This window comes from Erpetoichthys calabaricus, chromosome 12 (assembly GCF_900747795.2).
Source record: "Erpetoichthys calabaricus chromosome 12, fErpCal1.3, whole genome shotgun sequence".
In the NCBI taxonomy this organism is placed as follows: domain Eukaryota; kingdom Metazoa; phylum Chordata; class Cladistia; order Polypteriformes; family Polypteridae; genus Erpetoichthys; species Erpetoichthys calabaricus.
The window spans coordinates 15,206,769-15,226,238 of NC_041405.2; the positions used below are offsets into that span (position 1 = coordinate 15,206,769).

General features: G+C 36.6%; 1 protein-coding gene across 1 annotated transcript in view; it reads left to right on the forward strand.

Annotated features, from left to right (window-relative positions):
* Window positions 1-3,135: 3,135 nt before the first annotated feature.
* The window catches only part of LOC114662955 (interferon-inducible GTPase 5-like), a 138,471-nt gene continuing 122,136 nt past the window's right edge, over window positions 3,136-19,470 (forward strand). The window contains exons 1-2 of the mRNA XM_051934430.1: window positions 3,136-3,273; window positions 14,540-15,749. Coding sequence (XP_051790390.1) covers window positions 14,547-15,749 — 1,203 coding nt within the window. The 5' untranslated portion in view covers window positions 3,136-3,273; window positions 14,540-14,546. The remainder of the gene's footprint in view (window positions 3,274-14,539; window positions 15,750-19,470) is intronic.

Here is a 19,470-nt window from a genome sequence, read left to right on the forward strand (position 1 = left end):
TGCTTGGAGGAGCAGGGGAGCAAGTGTGGTCAGAAAGTTACCTCCCCCAGGAACGCTGGATGGCAGCCCCGATATAATTGTGGTACCAATTCAAAGCATTATCAAACTGAAGTGTCCAAACATTACTAAATCCTTTCAGCACCATTTCAAAACAGCTTCAGTGTCATTCTTGGGCATGTGTTCTTGTGATGTTTCTGGAGAAAAGAGAAGAGCTTACTCTCAAACATCTGAAGTTCCTTGCATTTTTTCCTGTGATTTACTATATGCTATCATTCCATATTTTATTTTCCATGTCTTTTATTTTGGTTTTGACCTTGGTGTCTTTCTGATTTTCATCAATGTTTACTTTTCAAATTTATTTTACTTCTTTTCTGAGATGAAACTTCAGAAAATGTAAATAATTTGTACTTGAATCTGGGAAAAAAATAAACAGTTTAAGCTTACCCATTGTTACTTTTATGTACATTGTAAATTTTGTATGTACTTAAAATGTTGTAAAAATAAAGTATTCTTAAAATATTAAATAAATTGAACAGCTAGTGTATTATTTTGCATTCAGGAAAACTGACCAAGGTAATGCTTTTTGTCAGACTTTTCAATTTGTTTTATTGCCACTGTCACGGGGATTGTGGAAGAGAGGTGAAAAAGAGAGTGCAGGTAGGGTGGAGTGGGTGGAGAAGAGTGTCAGGAGTGGTTTGTGACAGACGGGTATCAGAGTGAAAGGGAAGGTCTACAGGACGGTAGAGAGACCAGCTATGTTATATGGGTTGGAGACGGTGGCACTGACCAGAAAGCAGGAGACAGAGCTGGAGGTGGCAGAGTTAAAGATGCTACGATTTGCATTGGGTGTGACGAGGATGGACAGGATTAGAAATGAGGACATTAGAGGGTCAGCTCAGGTGGGACGGTTGGGAGACAAGGTCAGAGAGGTGAGATTGTGTTGATTTGGACATGTGCAGGGGAGAGATGCTGGGTATATTGGGAGAAGGATGTTAAAGATAGAGCTGCCAGGGAAGAGGAGAAGAGGAAGGCCTAAGAGATGGTTTATGGATGTGGTGAGAGAGGACATGCAGGTGATGGGTGTAACAGAACAAGATGCAGAGGACAAAGATATGGAAGAAGATGATCCACTGTGGCAACCTCTAACAGGAACAGCCGAAAGAAGAAGAAGTCACGCATGCACGTCAGAGGATCTGCTCATGGGCTCGACCGAGGTATGTAATAACCCGCTAAGGCAAGAGGGGGCACTGTCACTAACATTCTCTTCTCCTTCTCTCCCTTCAGCACCAAGAAACTGCCCGGTAAGGGCATGTAGCCCTACCCCTTTTGGTTCCCCAGGTATAAAAAACTTGGCTGCCTGGAAGGAGGCGTCATTTGTGATTAGAGTGACCCGCCCAACAGAACTCCAGTTAGATAGACCCTGAATCTACATTTAGAGATGAACCCATTTGCTTAACTTGAACCTGAGAGTGGGAACATATTTTTATTGGATGTTTCCAGCTAATTAGATGGGATGACCTGGTTGGCGTCCCAGCTTTTATTTCTTGTGACCTGTCATTCATACAACTCTAAAGGTAATTGAAAAGTAACCATTGACTGTCATAAACATGACTAAGACACAAAACTGCTTTAACTGATGGTCTTGAGATCTTTGCACTATTGTCCAATTAAATTTTGAGCATGTTTAAAATTCATGATTTAGCATATATAATTCAAACTCACCTCCAATGTAGAGGATACATGACAGTTAAAAAGTACAGGACTGCTTGAAATTGTGAGGATGAATAAAACTACTGATATGGTAGCAGAGCACTGATTGTTGGAGTGATCTACCTTCTAATATTTAGTAGTGCTCACCGGCCTCAGTAACTAAGTCAGGGCTCATCACTTTATTACAGTTCACTCTTACTCTCTGTTGCTGAACCTGTCAATATGGCTAATTAACATTTTTAAAATCGTTTACTACTCATCTCCATGTTTATTTCTGTCTCAAGGGATTGGACTTGGTTTTATTGTTATTATAATCAATATCTCTCCTGTTCTCAGAATGGGACTTTGGAGAGGATCTTATTAATGCATTGAGTTATAGGCCTTCATTAAATTGTTTTTTTCTTGTAATATTTCCTTGAGCCATGGTGCAGTGTAGGGTTCCTTTAGTTATTTCAGGTCACTGTTTGAACAAGGAATACAGTGAGCTTCTTTGCCATTTGAATGTTTTAAGATACTAAGTCACAGAAAATATAAAAAGAAAAAAGAAATGTCTATGTATTGTTTGTGAGTGTGTGTGTGTATGTGAATTAATTCATATGGATGTATTACATGATGGTGGTGAGGTCAGTATTATGGTTTTTTTTTTGGTTTTGTTTACATTCATATTATTTTTATTAAAAAACAGCATATTTGTATAAATTAAATGGTGTTATTGGCTTGTATGACCCCAATGGAAAACAGGAAACTGTTCAATATAAACATCCACTCTTAATGGAGAGAAATCGTGTACTTTCTAAGACAAACACACATGAGATGTTGAAATTCCAACGCAATTTTGCAAACAACAGGGATCTCATGTATTCCTCAATGGTAGTTATATGTTTCCTTTGCAGTATTTGGAATATAAAAGCAAAGCCATCTGGATTCATTACAAACAAGTCTGTTTGTATTACTATAGTGTTGTACCGTGTTAGCCATTATGAATATAGTGAGAAGTCGAGCAAAATGACACCTTTTATTGGCTAACTAAAAAGATTACAATATGCAAGCTTCCGAGGCAACTCAGAAAACTTCAGGCAAGATGTAAGTGGAATTAATAACTGTTGTCAAAATCAAATGACAAAGAGCTGAAGTATTACTGATGAGTGTGAAATATAAGTCAAGCATAAAATGGAAACTTTTTTAAAAAAAAGTGATATTTTATAGAAGTCTGCAAGTTTAAAGATTCTCCATAAATAAAGGAACAAAATTAGACAGATACAATTCTAGAGGCGTTTGATGATTCTCTGCCTTATTACCCTGCTGATGACCAATTAAAGTGCTGCCTCTGAAGCGGTTTAGGCTGCTCTGCATATTTAAAAAGAGTTCATGAATTGTTTGTGTTCACTGCAAGATAAGATGGGAGGAGTTATTCATGCAAATGGAGGAAAATGTTGGCTTGAATCAAATAAATTGTGGTGCAAAGTCCTTCTGTGTTGTTTTCTTGTCAGCTTTAGTTTCAGTTCATAAAAGCTCTCCTGAAAATTGAACCTATACTCCAAACTCCAAAAGCTGTTTTTAAGGGTAAGCTGTAATATATTTACATTTATTAGTTATGGTTTACTATTCTTTTACCTCTGTAACTGTAAGTTAGAGTAAAGTCAATAGGTAACATACCACGTTTGACAAAAAGATAACAGAAAAAACACAAAGTTATGATATTTTACTTTCTACTCTTGCATTTTATGTTACATTGCTGTTGACTTTACAATGTCACCTAAACGTATCACAAATATTACAAAAAAAAAACATTACTTTTATGGATTAACAAAGTTTAAAATAACTTAAACTAGGACTATGTCGTTTGTAGGAAATCTGTATTTTAATTAGATTTCAGCTGTAAGATTTCCATATGCCCAAAATAAAATATAATAAATTAAAAATACATGTTCACTGTGCAAGTGTATGATTTTATATTCAATAGACACCACTAGAAATGTGTCTGGCAGTGCTTCAGATTCCTGCCTCTTACAGTTTCCTAGGAATTTGGACTAAAATTGAAGAAATGGCATCATCAGCTTCTCAAAACTGCTACATGAAAAATAGAGTGAAAGCATCCGACTGATTAATCTGAAGAACTTTCATTATGAGAGATGTCTTACAAATTTATATTTGTGAAAGGAAATGAGAAGCAGTGTTGGGCAGACAAATTAAATCAGGGTTTAAAAGTTAGATGAATATGAACTATTTGTAGATGTATACCTTTATGTGTCACTATCCAGTGTCTATGATGACTGCTGGACACAAAACAAATGCTAACTTACTGATATTCATTTGTCTAGCAAAGGGGCAAAAGGGTGCAGTCAACAGTCAAGGGTGGTCTTTGTTTTCATTCCTATGGAGGGTCAGAGCATTGGTAACTGTGTGGTCTTGGGAAAGATAAAATGCATCCGGAATTGGCATGGAAAGTTTCACCATAAATGTATGCTGTTGAATTTATGTGGCGGTTCTCTTCTTTATGCTCTTCTATCCATTTTAAAGCAGAATGATAAGTGAGCAAAGTGAATTCCTACCCCAAACAGTAACAATTTAGGCAGGAAACAGCTCATTTATTGGCCATGGCCTCTGTCCCAACTGTTGCATGCTGTCTCTCTTGATCCAGTGGTTTCTGGCTGAGTTACATTACTGGGTTTTCTGCTGTTGACAATCTGACTTAACATGGCACTGTGGTCGGTGTCAGTTATGTCTACATGGCAGAGGAAAGAAGGGGAACAGTTAGGACAGTTTAACATAGGAGAAGTCCTCAGATCAAACTGTAAGTCACTGAACACGGTTTCTGCTTTTCAATACTATCTCATAGATGTTATAGTTCACATTTATATTGCTTTTTTCTTGAGCTTTCTTGAACCTTTAGAAATGAGATATGCATGTTTTCTGGAGTTTTCTGACCCAGAAAATCAAATTTGTTTAGAGACCTTATTTAAAACATTTGCAATTTTTTAAAACTTATTTTCAATTCAATTTTGTTTTTCCAGCAGCTGTCACTATTTGGAGGAGTTTGCTCGTTACCATGTGTTATGTACGGTAATCTATATATATAAAAGCCAAATACTACTGACTCACTCATCACGAAATCCCCTGAACCATGATGACTTGGGAGTTGAAATTTGGAACGTACTGTAGGTTACCCTTTGCCCATAGGTGCTCGCTAAGAAATGGTTTAAAAAATTTTGTGGTCCAAGCGCGAAATTTCATATAGTTTTTTAGACCAGTTTGTACTGTATGTCTGTCTGCTTTTCATGAGAGAACTACTTAACGGATTTAGATCGGGTTTTTTTTATAATTTGCTTGATCATTCGTTGATTTTGCGACTTTCTCATCACGCTAAATAACATAGTTCACTTGCGGTACCGATTAATTGGAATCCAAGAGAGACTCATCGGGCTGAGGGGGGGCGGGCCATCCTCACTCACGCATCTGCCTCGGGACGTAACTTTAACTCCGCTTAGTTAATGAACGAGTGAACTACTTAACGGATTTAAATCTTTTTTTTTCTGTAATTTGCTTGAACATTTTGTGACTTCTCTCATTGCACTAAGAATCATAGTTTACTTGCAGGAGCGATATATTCACGCTAATCTGAGACAGAGAATGTGGGCTGAGGGGAGGGGGAAGAGTGACGTCAGGAGTAGAGAGCCGGGCAGTGCCCTCCTCATTGTCCTGTTTCACTAATATGCGGGCGAAGCCGCGGAGGATGGCTAGTATGTATAATATATATTGACTAGCAAAATACCCGCGCTTCGCAGCGGAGAAGTAGTGTGTTAAAGAGGTTATGAAAAAGCAAAGGAAACATTTTAAAAATAACGTAACATGATTGTCAATGTAATTGTGTTGTCATTGTTATGAGTGTTGCTGTCTTTTATATATATAATACACACACACACACACACACACATAAACATATATATACATATACATATATACATATATATATACATATCTACATATACACATATCTACATATATATATACATATACACATCCACATATATATACATATATATATACACATATCAACATATATATACACACATACATAAACACACACATATACATATACACATACATACATACATACACACACATATATATATATATATACAGACACATATATATACATAAATATTTACATATCTACATATATACACATCTACATATATATACACATATATATATACACATATATATACATATCTACATATATATATATATATATATATATATATATATATATATATATATATATATATATATATATATCTAGACATACATAGATAGATTGACACATATATATATACATATCTACATATATATATATGTAATTGTGTTGTCATTGTTATGAGTGTTGCTGTCATATATATATATATATATATATATATATATATATATATATATATATATATATATATATATAGCAAAATACCAGCGGTTCGTAGCGGCGAAGTAGTGTGTTAAACAGGTTATGTAAACATATATATATACATATACATATATATACATATCTACATATACAGATATCTACATATAGCAAAATACCCGCGCTTCGCAGCGGAGAAGTAGTGTGTTAAAGAGGTTATGTAACCATATATATACATAAACATATATACATATATATACATATCTACATATACACATATCTACATATACATATATATACAGTACATATACACATCCACATATACATATATATATACATATACAAATTGACATATCTACATATATATATATATATAGATATAAATATAGACATACATATATACATACATACATTCACATATATATATATATATATATATATATATATATATATATATATATATATATATATATATATATATACTGTATATATACATATGTACTTATTGGCTCCTGTATTTAGGATATAGCTGGTTGGATAATGGATGGATGGACATCTGTATGCATAGCCCTACTTGCCTGTTTTCGTTTTTTTTCTTTCTTCAGTAATATTTCAGTAAACCCGGAGCTTGTCAGTTCAAATCGTGGTACTGACACCACTGTGTGACCCTGAGGAAGTCACTTCACCTGCCTGTGCTGCAAAAAACAAAAGTAATGTAACAAATTGTACCTCCAATGTTGCAAGTTGCTGGAATAAAGGCATAAGTAAAATAGATAAATATGTATTATACACATAGGAACTATTCATTTATTTTCAGTTAAGTCATCTACAGCAAACTTTTATAAATGAGGGTTTCTCATTTTTAGATAGTGCAAACTGTTTCTTCTTCATTGACGTTTTCTCTTGGAGAGGTTTTTTCATTTAATTGAAAATTAAAGCAGCAGCTGCCAAAATATGTAGCTTTCTTATTAATTTTTCAACATTGTGTAAAATAAATTTATAAAGTAACATAAAAGGTTTAAATACTGGTTATCCTTTTACACTAAAATATTACTAAAGAGATACAAAAAAAGTAAAATGGATATGTTCTTTTTCTTTAAGGAGATTAAATATTACTGAAGAAAAAAAAAATAAAACAGCTTAATGGGGCTATGCATACGAACTTAAAAGGTTTAAATAAAACAGAAATATATATTTTATTTTTACTTGCTTAACTTGTGGAGGGTGTATCCTGTAGCAAAGCCCTAACTTTTTTCGTGAAAGCCCATTTCAGTCAATAAGTCTTAAAAAAACGTGTAAAGATATTGACAATAAGCTAAGCAAACCCAGGAGGACATGGAATCGTTTAAATCAAGTATCATTACATCTTCCTTTCTTAAAGAGAAGTAAGGCAGTACTTATAAGCTTACATATTTATATATAGAAATACATATATATATATATATATATATATATATATATATATATATATATATATATATATATATATATCTATATCCGAAGCCGTGCAAGCACACTCTTGAGAATGCAACATATAGTTGTACAGAAGAAAAGCAATCTTGCCTCAAATGAATGGCAACCTTTTGTAGGTCTATGAACTTAATTTAAACTTTAGGTTTACACGGTGCTTTCTTTCCGAAGTACCTGCACTCATGAATATGTCTGTATGTGTCAGTCGGTCAAATCCACGCGCTTCGCACCGGCGAAGTACCGCTTTTAAATTTTTATTAAGAAGAAAAGAAAACCTTTTTAAATTGAGGGAAAATATACTAATAACAGTTTGTTAAGGATCTGTTTTTTTGTGAAGCTGCCTTCACTCGAGTGATCACTTCGACCTGACTTGCTGGCCAACTATAAGCGTTACCTGGTAGGTAACCACCCATACAATCAGATTGTGAATCAGACTACGAATGTCGTGAATGTAATTACCCCGATCTACATGTTGTCAAATAAACGAACCACACGCCGTGGCGCAATTTTAGGGGCTTTGCCTGTAGCGCTGAGGTTCGATTCCCGTAAGGCAGTGAAGTGAGTGGCTGGTTACCTACCAGGTAACGCTTATGGTTGGCCAGCAAGTGAGGTAACATCAGCCACGGTGCCTTCAGTTGTGAGAAGCAGATCATAGAATGATTGAAAATAGTTTACTGTCAAATAATGCAAAGAGTACGCGACACGTTTTTCCCCCTTATTCTTGGCTCATCAGGCGTACACACTCACTGCACTCGCTTATGGTAATCGAACCTCGGATGTCAGCGCTAGAGGGGCTTCGCAGCGGTGAAGTATTGCTTTTAAATTTTAATTAAGAAGAAAAGAAAACCTTTTTAAATTAAGTCTTAAAAAGAGGTGTAAAGATATTGACAATAAGCTACGCAAACGCACCAAGAAATGCAATCGTTTAAATCAAGGCGCGAGTCGAAAAACACCATCCCATAATATTAGTTAACGATTAACACATTTCTATATGTATTGTAAGCATACAATACAACTGATAATATGTTGCGCTTATTTATCTGGTGTACCGACATTTTTGCGCGTTTAACGTCTGAAATCTAACGTGGTTTGTGCCCTTCAGAATGAAAACAGTTTCCATTTACCTTTTTAGTAAAAGGCAAGCTTTTAAGCCTGAGAAATCACCCCGTAAATGCACACGTTTAATTGCACATGTGTTAATATGTATGCTTACACAGTATTAAAAGACACTCAAAAATTAACGTCATTTACCTTCGTTACCGCGTTTGACTCGTGCTGTAAATCTCTTCCTTGTTTTTAGTTCATGTGATTACGTAGGAGGTGTGATGACGCGATAGGTGACTCCGCCTCCTCCATTACAGTATATGGACAAATAACAGGTTCCAGTTATGACCATTACGTGTAGAATTTCGAAATGAAACCTGCCTAACTTTTGTAAGTAAGCTGTAAGGAATGAGCCTGCCAAATTTCAGCCTTCCACCTACACGGGAAGTCAGTCAGTCAGTCAGTCAGTCAGTCAGTCAGTCAGTGAGGGCTTTGCCTTTTATTAATATGTATAGATAATTGTTTGTAAATTCACATTTAAGAATTATTACTTACTTAAAGAAAAAAAACAGCAGTCTGAAAATAAGCCATTGTAATTTCCTTCCCCAAAGCTTTAGGAATGGTACTTTTATGACTTTATAACTGGCCATCTATGACAGAAAAGATTAATTGTTTATGACCCATAAGTTTGTTTGAAGTTTCATTTGTGTATTGGAAGAAAATGTTAGCAGGAAAGGCTACATTGAACAAAGCAACAATGTGATGGGTTGTACCTGAACCATTTCATTTGTGAATTGCCCAGGAAGGGAAAAGTAGACTTATTCTGTTGGTCATTGGAATTGGATTGTGGCTAAAATAGGATTAGATGAACCAAGTAAATTGCCTGCACCCATTGTTCCAAAGTATATCAAAAGAAGTTGGACCAGCATAAGACAAGACTCACCCTCCTCCTCAGTTTTTCTCTCTCTCTTTCTCAACTCTGTCTCAGCAGCCATATTTAGACAGACCTCTGCCCCCGCCTCTGCAGATGATGAGCTGACCAGGAAGAATCAAATGTAACTACAAGTTATTGAGCCACTGGAAACTATACATCTAGACTTATCAGGTCATATTGGTTTGTAACCAGCACTCATGATACTCTCTTTCTTGATAATTTGGGCATTTTATCCATAATAAATAATTAGTTAAAAGTGCAATGATCTCTCCTGTTAGTTCTATTGCTCTAACTTTCTACCTGAGGGCACAGGAATAAAGGATAGTTTGCTAAAAGCTGTGGTTTGATGCATTTGATTAAAGTCTACACAATAAAGAGCATAAAAGGGGACAATAGGATCACCTAGGACCCTACCAAGAGAAACACGTGATAACACATCCAACAATGCACTGTGAAGATATCATCAACGGTGTGACTATATAAAGAATATCTTTCTAGTTTATATGAGCTTTAATTTATTTGAGAACTATGTGCTTAATTTTATGAATTGATTTGACTTTCATGTATATCTCTATCTAATGTCTTCTATCTGTCTGTTAGTCTGTCCGTTTTTCACGAGAGAACTACTTAATGGATTTAGATGGAGTTTTTTTCTATAATTTGTTTGAACATTCTGGTTGATTTTGCGACTTCTCTAATCGCACTAAGTATCATAGTTCACTTGCAGGAGTGATATATTCATGCTAATCCAAGACTGAAGCTACAGACCGAGGGGATGGGGAAGCGTGACGTCAGGAGTGGGGAGCTAAGCAGGGCCCTCCTCATTCACACGCTAGCCTCCGTTCGAAATGGTGTACCTCTGGCCACGATTTGGAGAGGACCTTGCCTCCACTTAGCTAGTGATACCTGTTTGTTTATTGATTTTTAAAGTCTGTCCTGTTTCACTGCTACATGGGTGGAGCCACAGGGTACGGCTAGTACAATATATATGTATAATACTTGTATATTTGTCTCTGACATGCCATTTTGTGTTCCTGTTTCTAAGATGCATGCCCTCAGATGTTGTGTCACATGACATCATTGGTCCAAACTAAGCTGGTGCTGTGAGTCAAGTCTTATCTTGTTGTTATGGTTTTACCAAGAAAAATGATGTTCCTGACCTCTTTATTCACAGTTGTGCTCTTTTCCCTACTTTGAGCATGTCCAGATGTTGATCTGTCAGTTTATTAAGTTCTTCTATTGATTTTGATGAATGCTTTCACAAGGACCTACTGAGGGAAACAGGAAACAAGTGTACTACAAACCCCACTTTGATCACTTCTATTTTTTCTGGCTTTCAACCTTTATGGACCAGCTTCAATGGATCAAATTTCCAGTCATTCTGTTTTCTTGCTCATATATTCAGGGTATCTCCATAATGTGCTAAAATTTATTTTTTAGGATATTGCAATTGCTTGCATTCTTCTCATTCAGGTAGATCCTAATAAGTTCTTACAGTTAAAAACTTGCAAACATGTGAGCTCTGTCTTGCAGAGGCCAGTTGAAAGAGCAGCATATCTTTCAAACACATTTCAAACACATTTGCTTGCGTGGTGCTTTTTCATAATCCAACCAGTAACTAACTAGTAAGCCAGAGAGTCTGTGTGTGTTGCTGAAATTTACAAATGTGTCCTCAGTGTAACAATCTCTCTGAGCACTTCATATGTCAACTAACATTAGCAGCCTTTAACAACATGTAGGTCCTGATGTCTGTATGTCGGTAATAAATAATCCTCAACAATATGTGTCAGCTAATTACTGTAACATCAGATAAAATCTGTTAAACACTTGATATCAAAACTTTTATGGATAATGCTACTCCATTGTTACTCCAGTAAGCCGCTAGTTTTATTAATGTGATGTTAGCTAACTTACTGGAAGCTGGACACATTTAGATTTCTTAGCATACCTGCAAATGCAGCACAAGCCATTTCTTCATGCTTTAGTTTTTTTTTTCTTTTCTGTTCTCCTGGTATTGACATTAAGCCAACTATCTGCTTGTTAATGGAAAAAGTATCACAACAGGTGACTGTCAACAGTGTTAATTTGATCATTTATAATACAGCAATATTTCAAATGCAGTCAAAGTGTTGACCTCCAGAAGTCTGCTCTTTTCAGAAGGTTGTTGCTTTGCATTATACACCAGTGATGTTACACAATACACCTGGTTGCACTATGGTTAAGAATATAGTTGTGGGGGGGACTTATCTGACTCAATTCAAGTAAACCAAGTGACAAAAACATACAATTCAGTTGGCTGTCCAGTGGAGCTCCTGAGTCGTGGAGGTGTGCAAAACCCCCAACAGGCAACACCCTACACATACACACACACACACACACACACCAAATCAGTAGAATTAAAATGAATAAATAGCGAAACAGTCTTGTTTGCTTTAAAATGAAAACCTACCGAGGATATTATAGTTATAAATAACAGAATGATACGGACTGATGGGTGCGTTGAGTGCGAAGAGTTTGATAATTCAGTGTGTTTTTTTTTCTAGATAGATAGATAGATAGATAGATAGATAGATAGATAGATAGATAGATAGATAGATAGATAGATAGATAGATAGATAGATAGATAGATAGATAGATACTTTATTAATCCCAAGTGGAAATTCACTGTCCAGCTCCGTGCCTACAATAGAGCCTGCCTTCCTCACCAGTTTGTCCAGGCGTGAGGCGTCCCTCTTCTTTATGCTGCCTCCCCAGCACACCACCGCATAGAAGAGGGCGCTCGCCACAACCGTCTGATAGAACATCTGAAGCATCTTATTGCAGATTTTGAAGGACGCCAGCCTTCTAAGGAAGTATAGTTGGCTCTGTCCTTTCTTACACAGAGCATCAGTATTGGCAGTCCAGTCCAATTTATCATCCAGCTGCACTCCCAGGTATTTATAGGTCTGCACCATCTGCACACAGTCACCTCTGATGATCACGGGGTCCATAAGGGGCCTGGTCCTCCTAAAATCCACCACCAGCTCCTTGGTTTTGCTGGTGTTCAGTTGTAGGTGGTTTGAGTCGCACCATTTAACAAAGTCCTTGATTAGGTCCCTATACTCCTCCTCCTGCCCACTCCTGATGCAGCTCATGATAGCAGTGTCATCAGCGAACTTTTGCACATGGCAGGACTCTGAGTTGTATTGGAAGTCCAATGTATATAGGCTGAACACGACCGGAGAAAGTACAGTCCCCTGCGGCGCTCCTGTGCTGCTGACCACAATGTCAGACCTGCAGTTCCCGAGACGCATATACTGAGATAGTCCACGATCCATGCCACCATGCCACGCCATTCTAGGTAGAATAACACCAAAATATATTTTCATCTGCTAAAGGCAGACTCAAACAAAAGTGTACATGAAAGCAAGTGTGGTCGAAATTTAACATCTAATTAAAGAAAGAAACATCCTCTAACAGGACAATTTAGTAATCAGGTAGGAGAAAAGCTGTTCATTGCATCTTTTAATTACTCCTTGGCAAAATGCCTTGAAGGGAGTATTCTTCAAAAGCAGTCTGTTACAGCCTGGTCAGAATGGTCAGAGAAACAAAAAATAGAGGTTCATTTTAAAAACTGTTGAATTTACATACAGTGTCAATCAATGCGTACATTTTACTCTGGTTGGTTCGTTGGTTTACACCCAAATGATTTATATATAACTATGCATGTAACAAATAAAGAATTATTATTAAAAAATTATTATATAAAATAAAAGTCTATCAAATTATATTCGGGTTCTTCTTATACCTTTTGAGATGACCACCCTTGAAATTTCTGTGCTTATAACAACTGTTCATTCTCATTGTTTATAGGACATCTGCTGATTTCTTAGTCATCTCTTAGTCATCCTTCAGTACATTTTGTATATTACATCAACCTTTCTTCTGGTACATTCTTTATTTACTTGACCATCTCAGTATTTCTCCTAAACCAAATCTTATATTTCAGTGTACATTTTGCTGTTCACATGACCTTTATTTGGTTTCCCACATTTATTAACCCTTTATGCTATTTCTTTAAGATGAATGCTATGCTACCCCAAAATTATTCTTCCACACAAGTCATACAGAAAGGTGTTTAATAGTGTCTTTAATTCTCCTTTTCATTATGAACAATTCTAGATCTCGGGTTGACTTATGCGTACCATACAAGATAGACTGAGTGGGACTGTGAGTGTAACAGTGAGGCTCCAGCTCCAGCCAACACTGAAACTTGATAAAGTATGGTCCATAATGGAGAGTAGATGAAAGCACTAGTTATATTTTAATTACAGTTTTATGCAGATTATCCTTAATTTAGGAGCTATGTATGATCACAATGTTTAAATCAACGTGCTATATTCTAAATTAGTAATTTGATGAATTATTAAATATTATTTTGTATATAAAAAAGCCATTGTCGCATCAGCATACAGTAGTCTCTAAACACTTGCACTGTACATGTGCAGTATTCAACAGGCATGCTGGGATTTACTAGTTAATCATATTTTTACTTGTGGCTGATTGGTGGGTTAGGGTTGTCTCAATAATTGTATCTTAAAGTGGCTGTGTAAGTAACAACAGAAGTCCCGGGCTGTGGTTTTATTTTGCAGTCAGAAGGTTAGGTGGATAAAGGATGAGCAAGTGAGTGTGAGAGGGGCCAGGAAGTGAAAAAAGAAAAGTACAGGAGACAGGGAAGGAATACTTATATGCAATGCTTAGATGAGAATGAAGAAAAATATGGATAATTTGTTAAATACGCACAGAAAGCAACCAGGCCTGGTCTTGAATCTCATCTTCTGAAGCTCTGAAGAAGCAATGGTAGTCACTGTTTCACGAATGTAAAATGAGTTGGAGTCCTTAAGAATTTAAATTTCAAAGTAATAGTCATTTAATGTGTTCTCCATTCATTTCATTAGCTACCTGAACTATATATGTACTAAAAGTGTGCTTTTTTTCTGTTCCAGAAATAAAATGGGAAAATCAGAGTCTAAACCCAATCACTTTTTTAATGATGAAGAAATTAAGAAGATTGCCGATGTCTATAACAAAGATGGGTTGGATGCAGTATTTCCATTGATTAATGGCAAATGGAATAATTTGGACAATGAAAAAGTCACAATTGCAGTGACAGGAGAATCAGGTGTGGGCAAATCTGCCTTCATTAATGCCATGAGAGGCCTGGAACCCAATGATGAAGGAGCAGCTGAAGAAGGTTTAATTGAGCAAACCTCAGAACCAACACCTTATCAACACCCAGCACTTCCTTCTGTCTGCCTATGGGATCTGCCAGGAATTGGAACAACAAGATTTTCTGCTCGCCAATACCTGGATAAAATTAACTTTAACACATATGACTTGTTTGTCTTAATAGCTGGAGAAAGATTCAAGGAAAATGATGCAAAGTTGGCTAAAGAGATAAAGAAAATGGGGAAAGAGTTCTATTTTGTTCGTAGCAAGATGGATGTAGTTGAGGAAAACCTTTCCAAAAGAGGGCAACGTGACAGACTTGAAGAAGAATTTGATAAAATAAGAAGTTACTATAAAAACAGCCTAAAAGAAAGTGGATCACCCACTTCACAGGTTTTCCTTGTTTCCAGTAGATATCCGGATCAATATGACTTCATGCAATTTTGTGATTGTTTGGAGTCTGAGCTGCCAGATAAGAAGAAGAATGTGTTTGTGCTCTCACTTCCCAGTATTACTGAAGCTGTAATTGAAAAGAAGAAACAAATTCTACGAACAAAAATTGTTCTGGCAGCAACTGTTTCTGCTGGAATTGGAGCAGTTCCAGTTCCTGGCTTATCTTTTGCTTGTGATATCGGTATCCTAGTAGCCACACTTCTGCATATGCGAAGCTACTTGGGACTTGATGACAAGTCTCTCTGCAGACTTGCCTGTAGAGTTAACAAACCTGTTCAAGAGTTGAAAGCAGAGATTATAAGTCCATTTGTGCTTAATATCACCCCTTCATCTGTCACAAAATTGCTCACATCGACTGTTTCTGGTGCAGCAATGGCTGCTGATGATGCCTTTCTACTAATACCTGTGATTGGGTCTATTATTGGAGCTACCGTCTCTTTTACTGCAACTTCATTTTTCTTGAATAGCGCATTGGATGATTTTACCAAGTCTGCAGTTAATGTTTTAAGAAAAGCAACTGAAGACTATTCAGAGGTACTTTAATATTTTAATTCTAAAATTAAATTTCTAAATGGATCTGTTAAAAGTAATATTTTACTAGTAACAGTGACAGGGTGAGTACTAATAAATCCAGTACCAAAAGCTACATGGCATACGCTTTACGGTCTTATTAACATTAATGTACATGTGGTGTAAACTCTTTTAAAGGTCTTTCTTTCGCTTTTCTTATTTTAGATAATTTAGGACTTCTTGTCTCCTTTTAACAACTTCTTTAAATTCTTTTAAGGTTTTCTGTAATCATATGGAAAATTCAATTCTTTTATTGCAGTGTTTAGATTTGACTTACATGAGCCATGCTCAAATGTTATTTCAATACACCGAAAGACATTTCTTGAAGTCTTGAGTAAGTTTGACAATACAATTGATTGTAACAGTAGACCTTTCCTAGGTCTGTACAATTAATAATTCTGCCTGGACATAACAGAAAGAAAGACAAACACAAAATAGAATTTGTATATATGGACAATAACAATGATTTATTCTGTGCTCTTTCAAAAATTTACCATACCAGCACATTGTCAATATTTAAAGGTTTTGTAAGAGTTTTTACACATTCCTCATAATTTTGGTTCTGCTTTGGAATTGTATTTAAAGAAATAGGCCCCATTCTTAAAAATGCCTGAGGCAATTATAACATTTTTGTTGTTAATAGAATAAGGTTTAATAGAAGAAAAAAAAATGTGAAGCATCTGCACAGAGAGATGTGTGTGTAATGGGAGAGGGGGAACATTCAATTCATTTGGTTTGTTCTGACTTGGTGCCACGCAGCATGGCTAAGTGCATTCATATTTAACTTATGCCCCCTTCCATAACATGGACACGAACAGAGAGTTGCCTGTGGTTCTGGCCATCAGGACTCAAAGATCAGTGTGTATTACTCTCTATCAGCACTTCCTTGTTTGTGCTTTGGAGTACCACGAGCTAATACATTTTTCTCAAATGATGTAAACATTTTTTAGAATTTCAGTGTGCATTTTTAACCTATACAGTAATCCCTCCTCCATCGCGGGGGTTGCGTTCCAGAGTCACCCGCGAAATAAGAAAATCCCCGAAGTAGAAACCATATGTTTATATGGTTATTTTTATATTGTCATGCTTGGGTCACAGATTTGCACAGAAACACAGGAGGTTGTAGAGAGACAGGAACGTTATTCAAACACTGCAAACAAACATTTGTCTCTTTTTCAAAAGTTTAAACTGTGCTCCATGACAAGACAGAGATGACAGTTCCGTCTCACAATTAAAAGAATGCAAACATATCTTCCTCTTCAAAGGAGTGCGCGTCAGAGAGAGAGAGAGAGAGAAAAGCAAACAGTCAAATATCAATGGGGCTGTTTGGCTTTTAAGTATGCGAAGCACCGCCGGACAAAGTACTGTAGCTGCAAGGAAGGGAGCAAGCATTTTTCAGCATTTTTTAGAGGAGCGTCCGTATCCTCTAGGCCAGTGTGCAAACAGCCCCTCTGCTCACACCCCCTCCGTCAGGAGCAGAGAATGTCAGAGCGAGCGAGAGAGAGAGAGAGCGGAAAGCAAACAATGAAAAATCAATATGTGCTGTTTGATCTTTTAAGTATGCGAAGCACCATGCGGGAAGCATATCGCTTGCAAAGCAGCCACATGTAAGCCCAGAAAAGAAGGGAGCAGTGTGAAGGTAATCTTTCAGCGTTTTTTGAGGAGCGGCCGTGTCCTCTGGGGGTGCAAACAGCCTCCGTGCTCACAATATATTTGAGGAGTTTTATTTAATACATAATACACGCTGTGGTTGGGTAGCTTCTCAGCCATCTGTCAATAGCGTCCCTTGTATGTAATCAACTGGGCAAACCAACTGAGGAAGCATGTACCAGAAATTAAAAGACCCATTGTCTGCAGAAATCCGCGAACCAGCAAAAAATCTGCGATATATATTTAAATATGCTTACATATAAAATCCGCGATGGAGTGAAGCCGCGAAAGTCGAAGCGCGATATAGCGAGGGATCACTGTATTCTCTCTATTTATTTGTTTAATTTCTTTCTTTCTGTTATTGGATGCAAATGAGATGGCAAATTTTTTCTTTCTTGTGTAAATATGACAAAATATAAAACCTTGAGCTTTGGTGGTGCTTTACTGCGGAGAGCCGGGATGTCCCCTTGGAAGTCACACTGTGATGTGCTGCTATGTCCCAGTTTACAAACCAGAAACAGAGAAATGCCTGTACAATATACTAATCCAATTTAAGCCCTGGGTACAAAACATGCTAGAAGCAATAGCATGCCTTGGTTAGTATAAATGCTTCCTCAGCTCAGTAAAGGAGTCCCCTATGGACAGAACATACAGGATGTGGATATTTCAGTGCTTTTTAGTGTACCTCCGACAACAACCCCATTTGACTAACATGTTGTCATCTAAAAGTAATAATGAAAGGCAGTAAGAAGCAAGTCGCCAACTAAACAGACTACTGCCAGTGTCATGGTTCCACTTAAATCACTATTTCTTTTCATCATTTTTTCTGTGCAGTGATTTAAATGTTCAATTCATTGTACATCCCACATAAGTGTTCAGCTTGTAAAAGTCAATGTTATATGTCAAAAAGTAAAGTAAACCATAATTCAGTTCATATTGCTTTTGATTTAAACCCTCCAAAATGTTGTGATGGTACATCCAAATCTGATTGGAGCTACCTTTTTTACAGGATGTGTTACAGGTTGAAATTATATTTATACTTCACGTTTTCATTATTCCTACTGTTTGGATTAAAAAAAAAATTGTATTTTTCCAATGACCACCAACAAACTCCAAGGTCAGTCACTGGAAAAAGCAAAAATTGACCTACAGCACAAATGTTTCATTCCTGTGCAATTGTATATACCATGCTCAAAAATAAGGAGCTTTAGTGAATTAATAAAATTAACCCTGGGTAGTCGGGTGCAGGAATGGCAGGTCAGAGAAAGGGTGAATAGTTGGGACACCAACCAGGTCACCCCATTTAATTAAAGAAAGCCTAATAAAAATGCGCCTGTTGGCATCTGTAAAGCAACCCCCTTGGGCAAATAATCAACAAAAGGAATTCAGAAATCAGGGTCAATTACTGGAGCTTTGTCCAGTGGATCAGACAGATTGCAAAAGATGCCTCCTTCCAGACAGCCAGGCTTCTTACATTGCGCAAACCAAATGGGGTGTCAAGTGGCATCACTGGGTGGTTTCTGTTTTATTATTGTTATGGTTAACTTACCTAAAGAATTAGGAGAAGAGTGTTGTTGTGTGAGCTGCTTGCACGTGTACATGCATTTTCCCTGGCATTGTGGGGATCCAAGTGGCAGGTGGACAAATAAGAGATACAAATACAATATATACAAGTTGGTGTGACCCCTGTCAAGGTACAATTTAAATAGTAAAATAATGCAAGGTCAAAACTGCACAGAATGTTTCTGTACTTTAGGAGATTCAAGTTTTCAGAATCGCCTACGCTCTTCAGTGGGAAACTTTGAAATTTCAAAACTTTGTATAGTACAATCAGTTGAGATATCTCAATGAATACTAAACTGTCTTGTCAAATTTCCTTGAAGAATAAGCATGTCAAATTTAACAAAATCGGTACACAGGGTGTCATGTTGCTTCATGCAGACAGACAGATATGGCCATCGGAGTAGGTGCTTCTTGCATCCTATGTAAATTTGCCTAAAATGGTATTAAATCCCTTCTAATCTGTTTATCCATT